Genomic DNA, 21,105 nt, shown 5'->3' on the forward strand with positions numbered 1-21,105 from the left:
TTTGTGTGCCACTTGCCCTGGCAGCTGTGCCCCCCATTTCCCACAGGAATGACCCCCCTGCATGGTCTAGTGCAGCTGTCCTACTTCATGTTTGTCCCCTCCCTCTGTCTCAGCAGAGAGCGTGTGAACAAGCGGCGAGTGAAGGAGATGGTGAAGGAGTTCACCTTGTTGTGCCGAGGGCTGCATGGTACAGAATACACAGCAGACTACTGAGCACCTGGCCAGGACCGTGGACGATTTGCCTGGACCAGCTCTTCCCCACAAGGAAAAGCCCCCCCATCCTCCCTGCCCTGCTGCAGTACGGCTCATAGAATAACCCTCCACCTAGAATTAACCCACTCGGGACGCTCCTCAGCTAGATTTGGTGGCTGCATCTCGGTGTCAGCATCTTTGTTTCCCCCAGCATGCTCCCTCCTCGCAGGGAACAGGAGTGCTGGCTGCAGGAGGTGGTGGCGGGGCAGGGGAAGCCTGGGCAGAGCTGTCCCAGCACAGGCTGCCCTGTCCCCAGGCTACCAGCCCCTCCCCAGCCCTTCCCCGCAGCAGGGAGGCCACCCTGTGCCTGCAGCAGTGGCTGGCTGGGCGGGGGGATTTGCCCCCTGCTCGTTTGTACGTGTGGTTGGGAGGGGGGAGGCCCTGCACCTAATTATATTAAGAATATTTCTACGTTGTGGCTGTCATTATTGCAGTGCCCAGACTTTGCCTCCCTCTTCCCTCTGGGGAAGAACCAAGTGGAGGGGGTAAAATCAAGGCTAGGACACCTCAGTGTCTCCCTGGCTTTGGGAGGGATGGCAAAAAACAGTCTGTCCTGCTTGCCCAGTATGGAGCATAAACAGCAGTGCCTCACATGAGAGGGGCTGGGCTCCACCCCTGCCAAACATGTGGTCATTCCTGCAGCACAGGATGTGTGCACCCCATTCCCTTTCATAAGAGCAGCTGAGGGGCTTGTTTGTGCTCAGAGTTCCCCTGCCCTTGCCCTAATACCCCAGCCCAGCCTGTGCTTTTACTGTCAGAGGTCCTGGTTCAGGTTTTCTGTTCCCTCCAGGTGTTGTTAGCTGACACAGAGGGCTTTGCTCCCCAGTGGGCACCAGGATGCGTTTTTCACTTTGGGACACTGTGTTCCTCAGCCCATGTTTTATTCTAAAAAACAGTTCATTCACAAATCCTCTTCAGCTTTAGTTAGCAGCAGTAGTCCACAAAAGCCTCAAGTCCCAGCACTGTCAGCTCTTGCAAAGTTGTGACCTTTCCATGTAGGGACAAAGCCGCCCTGGATGAAGGAGCCCTTGGAGACTGGGTCTGGGCCAAGTGCTTGTTGCTCCTGGCCCTGCTGCTGCCCTGGCCATGAGCCTCAGGGTGCCACAGGCATTCCTGAACACACATGCAACTCCTGCTCTTCTCCCACTGCAGTATTACTGACCCAAGGCTGCATCCAGCAAGGTGCTGGCAGTGCACCCAGTGGGAGGCAATGGCAGGGCCCCCACACACCCCTGCTCCTGGCTGGGTGCCAGTGGCGCTGAATCAGGGTTGCTCACACCCTTCATCCTCATAGGCAATGGCAATCCCTCGTCGGCCCTGCACCGCCTTGGAGACTGGGGTCTGTCCCAGCTGCTGCTCCAAGCCCCTCCAGCTGCGGGACTCCAGGAAGGAGGCTGGAAGGAGAAAGGGAATTGTTACCCAGAGCAAGAAGGTGGCACTGCCCTGCACCAGTGCTCAGCCCCACCACGGTACCAACACAAACCTGCAGGGCTGATCTCTGCGAGCGCCCATGTCTGGTCCCTGCAGGCCAGGGCGGTGCTGGGGGGCGGCTGAGAGGACAGGCGGCCACAGAGGTGGGCAGCTCGCATCTTCCCTGAGATCAGGGAGACATCGGGAACAGCCTCCTCTGCGGGAACAGCCAGGGGGAGCTCAACATGCGCACAGGCACCTGCCAGGGAATGGCAACATTAGCCTGGCCCACCTGTCCTGGAGCAAGCACAGCTTACAGGCAGGGCAGCTGGGTGCAATATGCCCTGGGAGGGTGTTGGGCAGCTGTCTGTAGCTATTACCTGGCAGCAGGTCTCGGAAGTCTGTGAGGTAGTTCCCTGTCCATTCACGGGCTGGGTTGCAGGCCAGCTCCAGCTCATAGGGGGTCACAACAGGCCGGTAGAAGTCACTGGAGTCCAGGAGGGAGTTCTGAGCACAGGCCACCAGGACAAAGATGTCCACCTCTGGGAAGTTGGCCAGCTTGGCGGGGTTGGGCTTCCCCACGGCCAGGGTGTAGCTGCGCTTGCCGGCCCAGGCCAGCAGCTCTCGGAGGTGCTGCAGCAGGGCCAGGTAGCCCGCCACACCAAGGGTGCCCACCAGGATGCCCACCACGCTGGCATCCCGGGCACGCTCCACCAGGTACAGGCGCCGCATCAGGGCCCGGTTGACATTGAGGGTCTCGCGGCGGCCGCAGCCGGTGGCAGGATTGAAGGAACTGAAAGGACAGTGGTTCCAGGTCAGCATGAAGCTGGTGAGGGCAAGGCCCTCAGCTCCCACATAGAACATGGCATAGTCCTGAAGCCCTCCTGCAGCTTCCACCAGGAACTGGCGACCAAACTTCCGTTCCTCGCCAGGAACTGCGGGGCCAGGAGGGTCTCCACACACCAGCCTGGAGAAGATGATATTGGGGTACTCAGGGCGCAATTGCTGCTCCAGCTCACCTGAAGAAAGAGAGGAGTGAGAACAAAACTTGGCCATAGTCCTGACATGGAGAAGGTGTAACAGATAAGGGGAGAAGACAGAAATCAAAGCTGCCAGTGTCTGGGGAAGGAATGCCTGCTTGGTCTGACCCTGGCAGCTCTGCAGAGCTCAGAGCAGTACCAGAACCCCCCTCCCTGCCCCGGAGCACTCACCCATCGCATGGGCGTACACCACATCGCTGAGCACCACCACACGGCTCTGCTGCTCGGGGTAGAGCTCCCGGAACGCCTCTGCGCAGCGCCCCACGTCCAGCGGCTGCTGCCCGAAGATGTGCAGCACCGGGAGCTTCCTGCAGGGGCTGAGGCAGGCTGGGCCGTAGTGCACCACTGCCTCGGCACCCACGTGCTCGGCAGCCACTTCATCCACGCAGCAGCTGCGAGGAGAACAACGCGGTGTCAGACAGGCTCTGCAGCACGGAGCTCTCCCTCCTCCCTGGCACCGCCCCGTTCCTGCCCGCGGGGGAAGCCCAGAACACTCTCCGGAGCCCCACACGGACCTGCCGTACGTGGTGTCTCCCAGCACGAACATCTCGGCCCCGGTGGCTGCCTCCAGCCCGCCTGCCACCTGCACCGCGTCTGCCAAGAGCTCGTCAGGGAACTGCAGGGCGACCTGGCGGGAACAAGGGGTGAGGCAGACAGGAATGAGGCACTGGGGAGGGTGAGATGAAGGGACAGAATGGATAGAATGGATAGAATATACCCTCAGCAAGTTTGCTGATATGAAACTGGGGGGAGTGGCTGATACACCTGAAGGCTGTGCCATGCAGCAGGACCTTGATGGGCTGGAGAATTAAGCAGAGAGAAACCTAATGCAGGTCAACAAGGGCCCTTACAGCCACGACAGCCAATGGGATCCTGGGGTGCATTGGCAAGAGTGTGGCCAGCAGGTTCAGAGTGATGATCCTGCCCTTCTACTTGGCCCTGATGAGGCACATCAGGAGTACTGCCTCCAGTTCTGGGCTCCTCAGGGTAAGAAAGACAAGGAGCTGCTGGAGAAGGTCCAGCAGAGCTCACATGGGGGTCTGGAGCATCTCTCTTGTGAGGAGAGATTGTGCGAGCTGAGCCTGTTTAGTCTGTACAAGAGAAGACTGAGAGGAGATCTGCTGTGGTTTGGGAATGGTGCTCCCCAGTTCAGTGCTCCCAGAGCCTCTCCAAACCATGCTGCCACTCCCCTGCTCCTCCCTCTCCTTCCTCCTGCAGCCAGATGGAGCAGAGAATTGGAAGCACAAAGGATAAAGATCTCAGGTCAAGATCAGAGCAGTTTACTGAAAATAGCAAATTAAATAAGAAAACCAGTGGTAACAGCAGCACTATTAATAACAATGTACAAGAGACAGATGATTCACACACAAGTGCTCAGTGCAGGGCTCTGACAATACCTGACCATGCCACACTATGGGACCTGGGAAGAACCCCTTCCCTGTCTCCAGAAAGTGATGGGAAGTGGGACAGAGTAACCTCTGGGTCGTGGCCATGCCCCCTCCAGGCTACTGCAGAAATTAACCCTGTCCTGCCTGGAAGAGGACATTATCTCATTTATAATATAAATATCTCAAAGGTGGGTGCCAAGAGGACGGTGCCAGACTCTTTTCAGTGGAGCCCAGCAACAGGACAGCGGAAGCAGCAATGGCCATAAACCAAGGCAAAAGAAGTTTCATGTTAACACATGAACGAGTTCTTTACACTGTGGGTGGCAGAGCACTGGAACAGCTGCCCAGGGAAGCCGTGGAGCCTCCATCACTGCAGACATTGCAAACACATCTGGGCGCGTTTCTGTATAACCTGCTCTGGTGCCCCTGCCTTGGCAAAGGGACAGGATGATCTCCAGATCAGCCTTCCAACGCTAACAATCCTGTGAGGCACCGGCAGAGGGGGCGGCCGCAGCCCACCCTCGGTCCCACTCACCTTGCGGAACCCGCCATCCCGTACGAAGGCGGCGGCCCGGCCCATCTCGTAGAAGCCGTCGAGGTCGCTCCGCGGTGCCGCCGCCGCGGCCGTGCGCAGCTCCCGCCGCAGCGCGGCCTCCCCATCGCTGCTGAAGGCCGCGGCCATGGTGGCACGCGGGACCCCGCGCCCGCTTCCGGGCTGCGGCGCGGCGCTGGCCAATGGAAGCTCGGCTCTGCATTCCCCGCCCCTACAAGTCCCGCCCACAACGGGGTGGAGAGGTGATGGCAGCCAATGGAAATACGTGCTGGTCGCGGTGTATTATGGTGTGTGTAGTTCCCCCGCCACTGTCAAACCAGGCAGCCAATAAACGGGCGCGGTGGCAGCGGTGGCATTCCGGTACTTCCGTCCGGGCGCTGCAGTTCCGGTCAGGTGCCGCGCGGGGGTCAGGTGACCCGGCCCGATCCGCTCCCGCCGCGCCGCCCGGTGCCGCCGCCGCCGCCGCCATGACGGGGCTCGCCCTGCTCTACTCGGGGCTCGGCCTCGCCTTCTGGACCACGCTGCTCGGCGTCGGTCAGCGCCGGGGGGGGGACAGGGAGGGCCGTGGAGAAGGGGGGACCGGGGGCTGCGGGGCTGAGCCGGGAGGCGGGAGGGGATTCCGGGCCCGAGGGGTGGCTGCGGTTCCTGCCCGTGCTGCGGAGGGTGGGGAGTGTTGCTTTGGTGTGTGAAAGGCAGCCGGGCGGTGAGACGTGCAGCGTTGTCAGGCCCCGGTTGCCGCGGCGCTCCCTCGGGCTAGTCCGTGCTCTCCGGCGGGGCTGGGGGTGCTGCTGGGGGCTCCCCAGCCTGGGCAGCGCCCTCGGGCCTGTGGCTGCTGCCTCGGAGTCCCCAGCGGTGCCGGGTCACTCCCAGTCGCTGATGGATGCGCAGCTCTGAGCCTGTCTGGTTTGAGCAGTTGATTTACTTCTCTGTGTGTGCGAGAGCAGAAAGGTGCTGGTGCCCGAAAGGGGGTTCGGTAGACTGGGGGAGGTGAAGGCAAGAGGAGCCTGATGCTTCAGACTGATGGTTGTTGTCTCTCGGGTGGAGAGATCGCCTTGCCCTGCCAAGCTGTGGCAGCATGAGAGAACAGGCACGTTTGGATGATGGTGGAGCTGCTCCATGGCAGCCCATGCACTGCTGCCGAGGGTGTTGGGCTTTTGGAGGATGGATTTATTGTCCTAAGGCCAGCAGGTGATTTTGTGCTGGGACTGCTGGTTATTTTCTCTTAGCACAGAATGAAGCGACCACAAACCAGGCAGAGGCTGGGGAAAACTTGGCCATTGCTTCAGTGTTTGGGTGAGGGGAGAGAATGAGTCAGAAGTGAAGGGTGTCTCACTCCCTCGTGTTTCCAGGGCCTGGTGAGCCCAGGGCTGCCTCCCGGGGCTCTGTGAATCATGTAGCTCACACCAGTGCAGATTCACCTGTGGATTGTGAGACTGTTGGAAAATCTTGCTGAGCTGAGCCCAGTTAGTCTGAACTTCCCCTGCCCTGTTGCAGTCCCTTTTTGAGGAAGACCCTGAGCAGGAAGTGGTCTTGCTTCATGCAGTGTTGCAGCAGTGTCTCTTTGTGTTTTCTGTCTTTGTCCTAAGCCCTGATTTGATCCTCCAGTCCTGCTGCCCTGTCTTCTGTCCTGACTTCAGGGCTGCAAGTCAGAGCTCACAGGAGAGTGTCCTTTACCCTGTTTCTTTTGCATATGAATCTAAGGTTACACCTGCTCTTGTAGAGATGAAAGGTGCCCTGAGGACCTGCCCTGAGCTGGTTGTAGCTCTCTTTTACCACTTCTGGGGAGTAGAGGCAGCTGAGGCTGGCTGGGTTCAGTTCCTGTTCTGACAGCCAAACAGCAAAGCCAAACACAAAACACAAGTAACAGACTGGCTGGACCCAGCACTAAAGATCATCCTTGGAGGTTGCCAGACATGCAGGCTGGGCTGTGGCTTCCCTCTGTATTCCCTGGCTGTGCTGGCACCATTCTTCATTCTTGTGTGTCGCTACAGGGGCGGGGGGCACCCCAAATCTGCGGCAGAAAGAGTGATCAGCATTACCACCTCCCATTATGGGGCCTAACAGTGCTTGTGTGCTCCCCTGAGGGTGGTGAGTGGAGTGCTGAGACCTGAGCTGCACATGGAGGGGTGAGCACACAAGAATAATGGGGACATCCCTGCTGCCGGGGATCTGCAGTGCTGAGGCCTTCCAGTGGGATGAGCTGTCCTGCTGTGCTCAGGCAAGGGCATGGTCCTGCCCCCACATTTCTGCTGGGCAGATTGCCATCACCCCCTACTTTCAGGCTGCTGCTCTGGGGTGGCAGGGAGCAGTGGGACATGTCACAAGGAGTGACCTCTTTGCTGCATTGGAGCGTTCCACAAGTCTCCCATTTGCTCTTTTCCCCACCGTACGTGGGATCAGCGTTGCACAGGCAGGGACTGGTTACAGTCAGATATGGCAGAACTGTCCCTCCCCACTCTGTGCCTGGCATGGAGCACATAGTGCCACAATGCCTGTGCTTATCTGTTCCCTAGGGCTGGGTCACCCTCCCTTTTCCAGCAAAGAGCAAGTGTCTCTCCTGGTCTGCAGCCACATTTCCCACTCATGAGCTCAGAGTAAGGCAGGGTTTTGGTGCAGGCACCTCTGCATGTGCCTGGGCTGTACAGGGATGTGACTCTTGGCTGTGGTTCCTGGTGGGAGATGAGCACAGCAGGGCAATCCCTCCTTGGAAAGGAAGGGCTTTTCTGAGTTTCCCAGGACAGTGCTTTGGTGTCTCCCACCTGTGCTGGAGTATAAATTTAATCTGGAAATTATCCTGGGGGAAATACTGAGAACAACAGTCATGTCTCAAACCCACAGCCTTGGAAAGGGGGTGTTGGAGGGAAGCTGGAGCTTCTTGTGTTGATGGGCTCTCAGGAAGCAGCACAAACACTGATGGGATGGTGATGTAGCAGCATGTGACGGTCAGTCTGGGCACAGCCTTGCTCCTCTTGTCCCTCCTGTGGCAGGGAAGGGCTCACAGCTGGTCCCTGGAGCTGTGGCTCTCCAGCAGGGCTGAGCCATTGGAGAGCCACAGTGGAGACCATGGCAGGGCACAGGGCTGAGGATTGCCCTTGAGACTCTGTAGCTCAGCATGGTCTGTGGGTGCTCAGCAGGGCCAGGAAATAGAAAATGGGTGTGATAACAGCCATGATCATCTTCTGGGCAAGACTGGGATGGGGTCTGACAGTATCTCAGGCCCATCACGGGGGTAAGACTTGGAGGGGACACCCTTTCCCACAGCTCTGCATGCTTGAGCCAGTATTCCCAGTACCCCTCCTTCATGCTGTGCTGTGCTCCTGTGGCTTTGCCTCGGGGCTGTGCAGGTGGGGGAAGAACCAGCAGTGCTGGATCCAGCTGGTGCCTCCCTGGAGGTTTCCATCTTGTTCTTGCTTTCCAGGGATCTGCTACACAATATTTGACCTGGGCTTCCGCTTCGATGTGGCTTGGTGAGTTCCCTGCAAGCTCCGGCATCCTCAGGGCTGTGTGAGAGGCTGGCAGTGCCAGCAGTACCTCCCAGGAGCAGCACTTGCTTTTGGGTGATGGGCAGTGGTCACTGCGTCGCAGGAGAAGCAGAGCTGCAGTGAGCAGGAACTCTGCTCCCTGGGAGGTGGGATGGATGCAGCCCCTGTGTTCCTGTGGCTGGCTCCCCACGAGGTCCTGGTGCAGCTATTGCTGCTCTGCCCTCCACGTCTCCAAGCCCAGGCTTCTGCTTCACAGTGAGGGCTTGGGAGGAAGATCTTGATCCATGCAGGTGAGGGTCCTGTGTTTCTGGCTGGCAGACAGAGGTTCTCATGTCCTGCTGTCTGGCTGCCCAACCCATCTTGGGCTTCATGATTTGGTGGAGGGGTACCTGTTTTAGGATAGGCTGTCTGGTGTGACTGTGGGGGCTCAGCCTGTGTGCTAACTCAGGACATTTCTTCCTCTCCAGGTTTCTGACAGAGACCTCACCCTACATGTGGTCCAACCTGGGCATTGGCTTGGCCATCTCCCTGTCTGTGGTGGGAGCTGCCTGGTGAGTGGGACTGACTCTTCAGCATTCTCCTGCTGTCCCACCTTGGTAGCTGTGTATACACTGTCGTTTTCCCACAGCAGAGCAGGGTAGAGCAGTGTGTACATGTAGGATTGTGGGTCACCACACCAGTGGGGCTGGACTGCTGGGGGGTCTGGCTGGACCAGCCCACGGGCAGCAGTGGCAGTGGAAAGACAGGGAAGTCTCTGGAAGCTGTACCCCTGAGCCCGGGCTGTCCATGGTGGCTCTTGTGCCCCAGCAGTTCTGCTGGTGTAGGTGGTGCAGCCTGGGGCCACCCATAGCCTGGGAGTGGCTAGGCTGAGTGCTCAGTGTCCCCAGCTGCATGCCTGATTCTTTGCTCAGCTGAAAGATCCTGGTTTCTGTATAGAATTCTGCGAGTCCCAGATCTTCTACCAACCACCCTTGTCTGCTACAGGGGGATTTACATCACGGGCTCCAGCATCATTGGTGGGGGAGTCAAAGCCCCACGGATCAAAACAAAGAATCTGGTGAGGTAAGCACACACCTGGGGTTAGTTCTAGTGCTGCACCTGAGTGGGGCAGGTCACAACCCAATGAAGAGGCTTCTGTCTGCTCTCTAGCTGGGTGCTGCTGGCACACTGTTCCTAGCTGAGCTGCTGATGCTGTTTGCTTTCAAAACAAAGAGCCCTAAAGGAGCCATAGTGCTGCTTTGAAGGGTCACTGTGTGATATCACACTGTGAATGAGCCCAGTGTGTTCAAAACAAACACCCTGAGATCACACATCCTGCCCAGGCAAGGGTTCTCCTTGCACAACCCTTCCACAAGGAGAGAAACAGGCTGGTGAAGGGCAAGGCTTCCCAGGCCTGCTTCCAGCAGGATCCTTGCAGCTTACTCAGGTGCCACAGCAGAATCAGCATCCAGCCTTTGTGTTTGGCAGCTCCCCTAGTTTGAAAGTAAAGCAGTGGGTAGCTTCCCATATGGCTCTGGAGGGGGCTGGCTGGCTGGGAATGAAGTGGCAGGGGCTCCTTGGGGTGGGGTCTTTCCCCCAGGGCACTGGTGAGACTGACTGATATACTGTGCTCAGGCTTTGCCTTTTTCCCACAGCATCATTTTCTGTGAGGCCGTGGCCATCTACGGGATCATCATGGCAATAGTCATCAGTAACATGGCTGAGGTATGGGAGCACCTGGGCTGCCCAGCTATCCCTGCACCAGCCCTGAGGCCATGGGGCTGGTGCAGGGATGGCACAGCTGATCATGGGCCAGTATGGTGAGGGGTGGCCCTGTGGGCACTTGGAACACTGTTGTGCCTTTGGGACCCCCTGGACTGGTGGTCTGTGTAGGGATCCTTGCCTGTGATGAAGAGAGGGTTGGGAGAGCACCCACAAGGCTGATTCCATGAAGCCATGAGATGGAATCAGGGACTGGCCAAAATGAGGCTTATCAGGGACAGGTATCTCTTCCAGAGACCACAGACTTGTCACTAACCCAGGTCTTGTGTTTTCTCTCAGCCTTTCAATGGAGTCACCCCAGAAGAGATTGGAGCCAGGAACTACCACGCAGGTAAGGACGCCTGGGTCTCAGGTGCAGTCGCTGTGAGCACTGCCACACCCTGACCCCACCTCTGACCCACCCATGGTCGGCTGCTGGTGTCTGAAGGGCATGTGACTCTTCTGCCAAAAGGCAGCTTTGTACTTACCTTCTGGAGGTCCTCGTGTGCCCAGCAGGCTGTGCTGTGCAGCAGCAGCACTGTTCCTCCCCTGGGTGGAGCAGTGGCCTGGCACTGTGGGACCTGAGGCACACCTCAGAGCAGTCCTGCTCCCCAAACAGAGTGTTGCTGGGGCTTGGCAGCTCCTGGTCTTCTGTCACCTTGAGACAGAGCTTCTGCACCATGTCCTGGGTGCAGGTGGAAGGGGTTGCATCCTACTCTTGCAGCATTCCTCTCTCACAGGTTTCTCCATGTTTGGAGCTGGTCTGACCGTGGGTTTATGCAATCTCTTCTGTGGGGTCTGTGTGGGCATCGTGGGCAGCGGGGCTGCCCTGGCTGATGCCCAGAATGCCAGCCTCTTCGTCAAGATCCTGATTGTGGAAATCTTTGGCAGTGCCATAGGGCTGTTTGGAGTCATCGTTGCTATCCTGCAGGTACCTGCTTCCTGAGGCCACCAGGCCTGAGGGAGCACAAGGTGCTGTCACCTGGATGCTTTCCAGCCCCAGGGAGACACACCTGGGTTTCAGCACAATCTTCTGTATTGGGATGGGGAGGCTGCTTACAAGGTTTGGGGTGGCACAGCTCTTCCCAGAGCTTACTGTGCCTATTTGTAACATTGGGTACCCTTCTGATGGCCCCTCTGTCACCGAGAGTGTCATCTTGCATGCACCTTGTGTGACACTCATGTCAGTGGGACTCATAAGCTGTCTGTAGCTTCTGGATGGTCCTGGGATGTTTGGGTGGGACTGGGATGCTGAGCTGAGGTTTGTGGGCCACAACCTAACCTCTCTTCTTTCTTTGTTTCCAGACATCTAAAGTAAAAATGGGCTGAGCCCTCTTGCACTCAGCCTGTTCCAGCACACCCCAAGAGGTTCTGTATATACTTATTTAATGTTTCTATACTCGATTGGGGTGGAAGATGCTGGCACCGGCAGCAGGAGCCTGACCGCGTAGAGCCCCGTCCTGCAGATCAGTCGGCCCCTTGGAAGAAACAAATTTCTCTGTGTGAATTCTGCCCCCAGCAGCCTGGCCCAGCTCGTGGGGCCCTGCTGCTGCCCATCCCCGGTGTGTAGAATTGACCATCAGTGCAATCCTGTGTCAGTGAAATAAATATGGTTCTTGTCCAGCTTTTTCTCTTCCCTGTGCATGCTGGGGAGGTTTGCAGAGAGAAGTGCTGGTTTGGGCTGCCCCAGAGATTCCTCTCTGTGCCTCTGGCAAAATCCCTGTCCTGTTCCAGGAGCCTGGTGGTGTCCTGCCTGTGTGGGGTTAATTCTGTTGCTTTCTCAGGCTGCAAGAGCAGACCTCTTTGGGCTGTGGGAACTCAGAGCTGTGCCTTGCTGCCTGGAGCAGGTACAAGGCTGTTGGAACAGGCAGCAGGCAGCTCTGAATTGCCTCTGCCAGGCTCCTAGCAGCCCATTGTGAGCCCAACACAAGCTGCTTTGTGCCTTTCAGCTCTTATCCAGGTAGTTTAGTGTAGGGGGAGTGTACACAGTGTCCATAGCCCCATCGTGCAGCCGGGGAGCACCAGAAGAACAAAGTGAAATTTTTGCCCCTTCAAAGGACATCTTCCAGCCATCAGCTCCCTGGTGTGAGTGTTGGCTGTGTGCTGGGGCACTCCAGTCTGCAGTGCCCCTCTGTCCAGGTAGAGGTCCCAGGGGTGGGGACACTTTGTGCTGGCTCTGTTCCCTGTCCCTAGCTGTGCTGAATAGTGTGGGGAAGCTGGCTGTAGACAGCTGGACCTGCAGCTCATTTGCTTATTTGGGGAAGGGAAGAACAAGGTCCTTCTGCATGTGCTCTGCAGAGAGCCTGGAGGCTGCTGCATCTGCTGTATCCAGCACAAGGCCCTCATACTGTTCCACCAGCATACCTTCATAGAGAAAGCACTGATCTTCCAGTGCCGTGTCAGAGCAGATGCACACTCAGAGCTGCCCTTGTCTCTTCCTCTGTGGATGCCACAGGCTGGGGCAGCAGTGAGACTGCTGGAGCCTGCTGATTCTTGCCCTTGAACTAGGGCAGCTGCCTCTGCATGACCCCTCTGAGATCTGCTGCTCTCCTGCCTCTGCTCCAGATTGTCCTATGAGTTTTGGGGCTGCAGTGAATTTCAGCCCTAGGTGCATGACAGTTGGGGAGGAAAACTAAGCCACTGCCTCTGCTACCTGTGCTGGATGTCCCCTGGGGCTGGAGGCTCTCACAGGAGCAATGTGAGACCTGTGTCTCACATTGTGTCTAGGCAGGACACAAATTGGGCCCTGCCTGGTTTGAAGAAAGCATGTCAGGTGTGGGCAGACTTTTGCCTGTTTTGTGTGGGAGCTGCACAGCCATTTCATCAGACCCACACCAAGCTCAGGAAGGAGATGCCTGGAGCTGGAGGGGCCGTGCTGTGCTGGAGTTAGAGAAACTGCTTTATGGGTTAATCATCTTCCTGGTTAGCAGCTGTCTTGAAAGACTCACCCACTTGTTTTTCAGGGATGGGCCTTGCCCTGCCCTGCCCAGATAGAAATATATCTGCTGTCAGAAATGTGCCTCCGTGAGGTGCTTTTCCACTCTCCCAGTCCTGCCTGTGAATATCACAGCTTTGGCAGGGGAGTGGGCTCCAGACTCGCCCCCAGGCCCCTTACAAGGACATGAGACCCATCAGGTCTACTCTCAGGGTGAGCCACAGCCCGCCTACCATAGCCAGCAGTGATAAGGTGAGCACACCCTGTGGTTCTAGGTGTGCACTCTTGGGTTCCAGGGCTTGGACTAAACACCTGCTATACACCTGCTGCTCAAGCAGAGAAAAAAAGCTTAAACAAGGCTCCAGGACCTACACCTAGTCTCATTTAGAAGTAGCAGCAGCAGGAGTTAAAAGATATTTTGGTAACCATGTGTAGGTATCGATGAGAAAAATGCCACCTGCTGAGGAGCCAAACCAAGAGCTGGAGAAGAGTTGGACTGCTTTCAGCAGGGCTTGTTTGCAGGGGTGGAACAGGGCTGGGCTGGGTAGGTGCCATTCGGTTCTCTGCTGAAAGGTTGTCTGCTGAAGGGAGCTGGAAAGCCCTCGCTTGGGTGAGCAGGCAGGCATGGGAGGAGGAGGGGGCTCGGGGCACAGGGTTGCTCTAAACAGGCACAGGTGCTGGGGAAGGGAGCTGAGCGGGTGGCAGAAGGGAAAGGCTGCAGACAGTGCAAAAACTCCTTGTGGTGGGCCGAACTTGTGGTGGGACCAAACCACGATCTTTCACTGAAGCCATTGTGGTAAGAAGAGTAAGATTCCCGGTGTTTCCTAGCAATGAAACATAGAAAGGGTGGTGTGGGGGGGAAGGAGCCACAAACAGGTTGCAACGGACGCTGAGCCAGCACCAACGGCCGGGAGCGTGGGAGTCGCCGCAGGTGGGTCCGTGGAAGCGCTGCCTTCCGGCAACGAGGAGCCAGGGAACGGAGAAAGGCCGGGACACCCTGTGCCGGTGTCCCGGAGGTGCTCGGAGGGTCCCCGCTGCCGCGCCTGGGGCCGAGGGCTGAGCATCCCGCGGCGCAGCCGGAGGCACCGCGCACCCCCGGGTGTGTCTGCCTCCCGGAGATCCGCGCCCGTGGGCCTCGGTGCCTGCGGGACTGCCCTCCTCGCCCCGCGGCTCCGGGGCGGGCGGCGGCGGCGGCCCCGCCCGGTGCGGCGGCGGCGGGCGGAGCCGGCGTGCGGGCGCGGCCCCGTCTCCCTGCGGCTCTCGGCGGTGCGGCGGCCCGGCCGGCTGGGCCCCCCGCAGCCCCGGGCATGGGAGCCCGCGGGCCGGCGGCCGGGGCTGGAGGAGGAAGAGAAGGAAGAGGAAGAGAAGGAGGCGGCGGCGGGGGCCGCTGACCAGCGCCGGGGCGGCGCGGCAGCCCCGAGGCCGCGGTGAGTGGAGCGGCGCGGGCAGGCCTGGCCGGGCGGGTGAGGCCCGGGATGCGACCCGGGGGATGCGATCCCGGCCACTCATGGGCGGCACCACTCCGGCTCGGGAAAAAGACTGATTTTGAGGTTGTTTCTCATTTTTTAAATAAGTTTTTGCATGTGTCGGGGACTGGGAAAAATTAGGGGGTGGGGGAATGTTAGTTGTGCTGAATGCGGCCCCTCGCCCCACTTTAGGCGGACAGGTTGCCACCTTTGGGGCATCGGGGCCACGGGGTCCCACCGTGCCTCCCTTCTCCCAGCCCTGGGATGTCTTGTGGGAAGAAGGATTGAGTGCACGGGGTTGAGCACCCACTGCAAAACAAGCATCACCGGCCCCATGGCATATACTGCACTGGCTTGAAACCCTGGGGAGCAGCTCCCCAGCCCCAGGTTGCTTTTGGCCTCTCACACCGTGCACAGATGCTGCGGTGGGGGGAGATGACATCATATTTCATAACCCCCTCCTTAGCAGTTTAAGCCCACTCATGTTCATGGTGTCCTGTGGCCACTGCTTGATGGATAGAGTGCTTTGCTTTTGTTCTTGCTGTCATTCCCTACTTGCCTCATGGACCATTCTACCAAAGGGCCCCTAAAACCAGCTCTGATTTTTCCCTATTGCATCCCCATCTGGCTGTTGAGGCACCACCACTCCATGCACTGCACAGGTTTTTGGGGAGGGTTTCTGGCAGGTGCTGGGGGCAGGCAGGTCCCTGTGTCACAGGCTGTGTGGGGTGACAAGGCACTGTAATCGGGGGAAAGGTCTGAGCAATAACAGCAAAGCCAGCTTTTCTTCAGAGGGCTACTTTGTAGAAAAAACTGGATGTGAGGTTGTGCTGCTGACACATGCCAGGCTCCCCCTATCCACAGGGGTGCTGCTCTGCATCCTGCAAGGGGAGGGTAGACATGGTTGGGGCGTTGGGCTCAGACCTTTTTCCAGCACCTCTCTGCCTGTGGTGAGTTCCAGGGTCTGCCTTCCAGGGTCAGTCCTGCAACTGGGAGAGGAGCAGGGTTGGGTGAAGGATCCTCCTTCGCACGTCAGCTCCAATCCCCGTACCCATCCAGCGTGGCCATCACTGCCGACTCAGTGCCCTGTGGCTCCCTGGGGAGCCCCTCTGGGCAGGGCTGGCAGCTGCCAGTGACTGGTTGCCAGCACTTTTGGGTGTTACCTGCACTCCTGCTGGGGGTCTTGCTGCAGACCCCCAGCCACCAAGGTCCCCCCAGGGACCATGCAGCAGCTCTGGCCTGTCCCGAGATCCTCAGGGTTTTGTGAACCCCAGTGCCTGTCCCTTGTGATTGCTTTGCTGTGTCCAGCAGCTTCCCTAAAAGCAGGGACTAGCAGGGCAGGGCTCAGGGCAGGAACTGGGGTGCATGGCTGTGCTGTGGCAGGGCTGGGAAAGGCCGGATGGTTTGACTTCTCTGGGACTCTCCAGTGACTCTCCCAGCTGGCTTCCCAGCAGGGCTCTGGCCCAGCTCCAGGCATCATGTGGGAGATAAGGGGACCCTGACTTCCAGCAGTCCAGTGTCCCAGGAGGCCTCACCATCAGGAGGAGGGGAGAGGATCTGCACCGCTGGCTGAATGCCAGATCCCCCTGGATGTGGCAGGGAACCCCGACTCAGGGGGCTGGGATGTCCTGCTCAGCTTAGCCTGGCGTGACTCTCATTGCTGCCCCGCTTTGGTGCTGCTGCTGGGGTGTAGCCCTGTGGGGAGGGAGCAGGATGGGGAACAGGGAGGTGGGGTGCCTCAGAGAGGGGTGGCTGGTGGGGGATACCTGTGGTGCTCTTGTGACATCCCAGGCTGGCCATGTTTTTGGAGAGCATAGCCTTTGTCAAGGGCTCAAGCCCCGTGGAGGCTCTTTTTGGCATGTCTGGAGGTGTCTGCATGCTCTCTCTGGGTGGGAAAAAGGGAAGGGGAGTGGATCTGTCCTGTTGTGGTCTTGGCCTAGGAAAGCAAGGAGGTGATTTACTATGCGTGGCTGAGGACCTCTCATATCTTTATGGCTGTGCCTTCAGAGCAGGGATCCAGGTGCAGCATTCCCCCTGGGGTGCTCTCTGGCATACCAGCCTGCAAGCCCTTCACATCTGCATCAGGCCTGTGCTGTTCCTGCTGTCCCAATGTCATTTGGGCTGGGCTGGAGGCTCAGGCTCGTGGTATCCTGAGCATGAGGTGTCTTGGCAGGATCAGGACCGTGGCTGGAGCCGCCCCCCTGCCCCGCCAAGCGCACATGTCCGCCTGCCCGTGCCCAGAAGATGACCAGGCTGCTCTTGGGGGTGACCCTGGAAAGGATTTGCAAGGCCGTGCTGCTGCTCTGCCTGCTCCACTTCGTCATCATCATGATCCTCTATTTTGACGTCTACGCGCAGCACCTGGACTTCTTCAGCCGTTTCAATGCCAGGAACGCCTCGCGCACTCACCCCTTCTCCAACTCGTCCCGCCCCAACGGCACCGTTCCCAGCTACGGGCCAGCCGGTGCTGAGGCTCCATCCCCCAGCACCAAGCCCAGTACCAACCAATCTGCCACTGAGAAGCCCTTGCAGCCCTGCCAGGAGACACCTCCTGGTTTAGGTGAGACGTGCTGGGTGAGCATTGGGGATGAATTTGGGCTCAGACTCTGAACATGGGGCTAAGGTGGGTGCTCATGGCTGACATCCTTATCCCCTGGGCCCTGGGTATGGCTTTCCCATGAAATAGTAGAGAAACTCCAGCCTGTAACTGTATCAGGACAGCTGGTTTCAGGTTTTGTTAGCCCTGTCTCTCTGCCCTGTTTTAGAAAAGGTTCTGAGTGCTCTCTGCCCTCAGCAGTGCCGGTCCCCCCTGCAGGTCCCCCTTGCTGTTTGAGTGCTGTTTACCACTCTGGGCAGGAGCGGCAGGTGACCATGACCCTGACCATGTCCTGTCCTGCGGGCATTGCCCGGCCCTTCCTCTCACAGTTGGGCGCCTGCTCATCGAGTTCAGCTCTCCCATGAGCATGGAGCGAGTGCAGCGGGAGAACCCTGATGTGCGCCAGGGTGGCAAGTACACCCCCCCAGACTGCCTGCCCCGGCAGAAGGTGGCCATCCTCATCCCCTTCCGGCACCGCGAGCACCACCTCAAGTACTGGCTGCACTACCTGCACCCCATCCTGCGCCGGCAGAAGGTGGCTTATGGTATCTACATCATCAACCAGGTGAGGGGGCAGGGGCAAGGGGTGGCAGGGCTGGGGTGGACAAGCAGGCATGGCTGAGCTTTGCCCTGCAGTTCGGTGAAGACACCTTCAACCGGGCCAAGCTGCTCAACGTGGGATTCATGGAGGCACTCAAGGACGACGAGGAGTATGACTGCTTCATTTTCAGCGACGTGGATCTCATCCCCATGGACGATCGCAACCTCTATCGCTGCTACGAGCAGCCACGGCACTTTGCTGTTGGCATGGACAAGTTTGGGTTCAGGTGGGTGCCCTGGGGTGCTGGGGTGTTTCTGCACAGGCAGGGCTGGAATATCTCTCTGGGATGACATCAGGGCAACCACCCTTGATTACCACCTGGGGCAGGCATGAGGTCAATGGCTCGAATTGTGGACCTGAGATGGCAGAGAGCACAGAACCGTGGGTAGGAGGGTGACACAGGAAAGGGTTGGTACTTGTACTTGGGGTCCCCATGGGGCTCACCTCCATCTTTGCCTGTTCCTGGGGCTGACCCATTTGCTGTCAACCTGCAGACTGCCCTATGCTGGCTACTTTGGCGGTGTGTCTGGGCTGAGCAAGTCCCAGTTCCTGAAGATCAATGGCTTTCCCAATGAGTACTGGGGCTGGGGAGGAGAGGACGATGACATCTTTAATCGGTAGGTGCCCAGCCCCTCACTAGAACTGACTGGTTGGGGTGTACCAGGCTCCCCACCGAGCACTGAATTAGCACCCTTACAGCACTGGTGTTCCCAGTTTTGTGGGGGATGTACATGGGCCTGTGCCACATGTCAAGGAGGGATTTAATTACACTCTAGCTTTGGGGTTGTGACCCTCATGGATGGAACTGGCCTTTCCCAGGGTGCTGGGGGGCTACAGGACACTCCTCTGCCTCTCTTGTGGCTGAAGCCTGCAGTGGGGTGTGCCTGTGGGCTCTGCTCTATACAGGGGTGGGATCCTAGACTTGGATGTGTCCAGGGCTGAGATTAAAAACTTGGAAACATATCAGTGGTGGCCATGCAGCAGCCACACAGTTATTTCTGCCAGCAGCCAGCAGGCAGCAGCACAGCTGCAAGCTGAACAAAGCCCAATCTCCCCACACCCTGTGTTGGTTGCCAGAGCTGGACAATGGCCACCTCACCTCCCATGGGTTCCCCCATGGTGCTGCCCAGGGAAGCAGTGTGCAGCCAGTGGGGTGTAACCAGCCTGTAATGGCCAGACTAGCAAAACACCCTTGTGGGAGCCCTGGACACGAGGCACGGTTGGGATTTCCACACAAGGTGGGCTCAGGGTGGGGGACAAGAAGTGTGTGGAGCTTGGGAAGAGCTTCAGGCGGCCCTTGATCTGAGGGGAGGGCTCCAAGGGAAGGGCTGGGCAGCGGCATTCAGGGAATGTAAAGGGCAGGGGCCGCAGAGGGAGAGAGGAAGGGAGGGAGGGAGGGATGGATGGCTGCACATGGATGGCTGCCTGTGTGTGGCACAGGCTGAATGCAGCTGCTGGTTCCTCGACGGGAGTGGTGCTTTAGGCACACTGCCATGGGGCATGTGGCACCCTAGGTCATGACACTGGCCTGGGTGGGGCTTGGCTTTGCTTATCTTGGCTTGGCACAGCTTTGTTTAACCAGGGACAGGTTTATTTTGCCCGGGTCTGACCCAGGAGGTCTCTGGGCTGGGGAATGTCCCAACCTGGTGGCCACACACTGATCCTACCCTTCTCCTGGCCCCCAGCATATCCCTGAATGGCATGAAGGTGTCGAGGCCCGACATCCGCATTGGGAGGTACCGCATGATTAAGCATGAGCGCGACAAACACAATGAGCCCAACCCGCAGAGGTGAGTGAGCCACGGGGCTGGGGCAGTTGGGACACTGGGCAATCACTTGGCTGCTCTCCCCCACAGAGGTCCAGCACTGCTGGCACTACAACAAGACATCCCTCCATCCTCATCCTGCTCTTCTTTCCACCAGATTCACCAAGATCCAGAACACCAAAATGACGATGAAGCGGGATGGGATCAGCTCGCTGCAGTACCGGCTGGTGGAGATCTCCCGCCAGCCCATGTACACCAACATCACGGTGGAGATCGGCAGGCCCCCGCCCCGCCTGGCCCGCGGCTAGTGCTCCTGTCACTGGGAGCCCTGTGCCTGGGGCTGGCTGGCCATGGCGGGTTTTGCCCCAGCTCAAGAGCCAGGACTGGACAGGGATGTTTCTCCCTACTCTGCTGCCTTCTGGAGACAGCTGCCCCCCAGCCAGCCCTTTGGTCCCTAGGATTTCTCTGTCTCCCCCATCCCCACGAGTGTGTTTGCAGGACCCCTGCCCCATACGTGGTGTGTTGGTGGATGAGCCCAGCTGCCCTGCAAGCAGCTCCTGGCACAGAGGGAGGGGGCAACCCCGCAACCCCAGGCCTGGCAAGGAGCCCCCAGTCCATGCCAGCTCCTGCCTGCATCCTGGGTGGGGAGGGTGAAATCCCACTGCTCTGTGAGAGCTGGAGGGTCCCCACCAGCGCTGTGAGAAGTGGGGTGCAGGCTTCCTCCTTTACCAGGCGCTGGAGCCACTGCTGCCCCAGCTGGGGATGGGAGCAGCCTGGGGCCCCCAGGCAGGCAGGATCAGGGCGAGGTTGCTGCCCTGGCCAGGCACTGCTCCTGCTGCTGGGCACACAGACGTGGCTTGCTGTCTTCCTCTGCTTTAGTCTGGTGCTTAGAGCCGGGCCCTGTCTCAGCTCTGCCAAACAGAGACCTCTGATTAGTGAATGCCCCTTGCTGTGCCTCAGTTTCCCCAGGGCTGGGGGGATGGCAGCTGTATCCCATCCCCCTTCCCCAAAGGCAGGTGCTGTGTGTGTGTGCAGCCCCTGCCTGTGCCTGCCCTCACCTCCCCTCCCCCCTTTGGTGGGGGAAATAGGGCTGATTTGAACCCCCCAGCACCTCTTGGTGGGGGCTGGTGCAGTCCCCCTCTAGCAGGGAGGGAATCTTCTCCTTGAGGTCTTCCCTTGTCTGCCTTCCCGCTTCCAGGCCAGGGGCAGGGGGGCTGCAGGCAGGAGAGGCCAGGACCATGCAGGGCAGGAGCCCTGTGGCCCCCCCATGGGACTGGGAGCCCTAGCACCCCTGATGCTCCATGGGGAGCTGGGAGCAGTGGGCTTGGGAGCAGGGCAGCTCGCCAGGGCTGGGGGGCACCGGCGACTTTTGTACATTTGAATGTCTGACCCTTTTTTCAGCGTACGTTGAATGCAGCGTTCGGTCGTAGAGACCGGGGGTTTTGTATTTAATAAAAGTTTGAAAAGTTGGCAGGCTTTGTGGGGGTGGGAGAAAACACCATCTGATGAGGAAGTGGGATTGTGGAGTATAGAGGGGAAGTCCTGTCTGCTGCCTCCAGCTGCTGGCTGGAAGGCAGAGCCTCTGAGTCACCCCCTGCACCCCTTGGGGGATCCCCCAGCTCACTCAGCAATGCAGGGAGGCCTAACAAGGTGCTGGCCTAGGGCAAAGTGTACAGGGCAAAGCCAGCTGCCCTCACTGTGCCATGGATATTTGCTGCCCTCCCGTCCATTTGGGGACAATGCTTTCCTCCAGCAGGGATAAGCCCGTCCTCCATCCTCTGCCTTACCTCCAGATGGTTTTGTATGTCCAGGTAGGGCAAACGAGAACGCCCCAGGACCTAGCTGGCTGTTGAGTGCCAATACCTGGCATCAGAGG

General features: G+C 58.7%; 4 protein-coding genes across 6 annotated transcripts in view; 3 read left to right on the forward strand and 1 right to left on the reverse strand.

Moving 5' to 3' along the window:
* IPO13 (importin 13) overlaps positions 1-663 on the forward strand; it is a 30,961-nt gene extending 30,298 nt beyond the window's left edge. The window contains exon 20 of one of the 2 annotated variants that reach the window (XM_036388056.2): positions 114-663. In XM_036388056.2, the coding sequence (XP_036243949.1) occupies positions 114-213 (100 nt within the window). In that variant the 3' untranslated portion in view covers positions 214-663. The remainder of the gene's footprint in view (positions 1-113) is intronic. The other variant, XM_036388057.2, reaches the window with a different exon arrangement.
* Positions 664-1,116: 453 nt separating this feature from the next.
* On the reverse strand, positions 1,117-4,776 carry DPH2 (diphthamide biosynthesis 2). Its single transcript, XM_036388346.2, has 6 exons — positions 4,626-4,776; positions 3,218-3,330; positions 2,874-3,094; positions 2,043-2,681; positions 1,736-1,921; positions 1,117-1,646 (listed from the first exon to the last, which is right to left on the reverse strand). The coding sequence occupies exons 1-6, from the start codon at positions 4,770-4,772 to the stop codon at positions 1,516-1,518; spliced, it is 1,437 nt and encodes a 478-aa protein (XP_036244239.1). The 5' UTR covers positions 4,773-4,776; the 3' UTR covers positions 1,117-1,515.
* Positions 4,777-5,037: 261 nt separating this feature from the next.
* ATP6V0B (ATPase H+ transporting V0 subunit b) lies at positions 5,038-11,488 on the forward strand. Its single transcript, XM_036388086.2, has 8 exons — positions 5,038-5,177; positions 8,062-8,110; positions 8,593-8,676; positions 9,110-9,187; positions 9,760-9,829; positions 10,166-10,217; positions 10,606-10,796; positions 11,171-11,488. Exons 1-8 carry the CDS (start codon positions 5,111-5,113, stop codon positions 11,192-11,194), a joined length of 615 nt encoding a protein of 204 aa, XP_036243979.1. The 5' UTR covers positions 5,038-5,110; the 3' UTR covers positions 11,195-11,488.
* Positions 11,489-14,042: 2,554 nt separating this feature from the next.
* B4GALT2 (beta-1,4-galactosyltransferase 2) lies at positions 14,043-20,699 on the forward strand. Of its 2 annotated transcripts, none has more exons than XM_036387657.2 (7): positions 14,043-14,227; positions 16,440-16,826; positions 17,192-17,427; positions 17,499-17,689; positions 17,958-18,080; positions 19,149-19,253; positions 19,387-20,699. In XM_036387657.2, the coding sequence occupies exons 2-7, from the start codon at positions 16,511-16,513 to the stop codon at positions 19,535-19,537; spliced, it is 1,122 nt and encodes a 373-aa protein (XP_036243550.1). In that variant the 5' UTR covers positions 14,043-14,227; positions 16,440-16,510; the 3' UTR covers positions 19,538-20,699. The 2 variants fall into 2 exon arrangements, with proteins under 2 accessions (XP_036243550.1, XP_036243551.1); XM_036387658.2 differs by lacking the exon at positions 14,043-14,227 and adding an exon at positions 14,260-14,350.
* Positions 20,700-21,105: the final 406 nt, after the last annotated feature.

Source organism: Molothrus ater, chromosome 9 (assembly GCF_012460135.2).
Source record: "Molothrus ater isolate BHLD 08-10-18 breed brown headed cowbird chromosome 9, BPBGC_Mater_1.1, whole genome shotgun sequence".
NCBI lineage: Eukaryota > Metazoa > Chordata > Aves > Passeriformes > Icteridae > Molothrus > Molothrus ater.

Bases quoted from the DNA above. Each gene is read 5' to 3' on its own strand.
- ATP6V0B (XM_036388086.2), top strand. From the start codon at position 5,111: ATGACGGGGCTCGCCCTGCTCTACTCGGGGCTCGGCCTCGCCTTCTGG. The intron at 5,178-8,061 runs GTCAGCGCCGGG...CTTGCTTTCCAG, and splicing joins GACCACGCTGCTCGGCGTCG to GGATCTGCTACACAATATTT. The intron at 8,111-8,592 runs GTGAGTTCCCTG...CTTCCTCTCCAG, and splicing joins TTCCGCTTCGATGTGGCTTG to GTTTCTGACAGAGACCTCAC.
- DPH2 (XM_036388346.2), bottom strand. From the start codon at position 4,772: ATGGCCGCGGCCTTCAGCAGCGATGGGGAGGCCGCGCTGCGGCGGGAG. The intron at 3,331-4,625 runs GTGAGTGGGACC...TGTTCCCGCCAG, and splicing joins GGGATGGCGGGTTCCGCAAG to GTCGCCCTGCAGTTCCCTGA. The intron at 1,647-1,735 runs GTTTGTGTTGGT...TTCTCCTTCCAG, and splicing joins CGCAGAGATCAGCCCTGCAG to CCTCCTTCCTGGAGTCCCGC.
- B4GALT2 (XM_036387657.2), top strand. From the start codon at position 16,511: ATGACCAGGCTGCTCTTGGGGGTGACCCTGGAAAGGATTTGCAAGGCC. The intron at 16,827-17,191 runs GTGAGACGTGCT...TTCCTCTCACAG, and splicing joins GGAGACACCTCCTGGTTTAG to TTGGGCGCCTGCTCATCGAG. The intron at 17,690-17,957 runs GTGGGTGCCCTG...GTCAACCTGCAG, and splicing joins ATGGACAAGTTTGGGTTCAG to ACTGCCCTATGCTGGCTACT.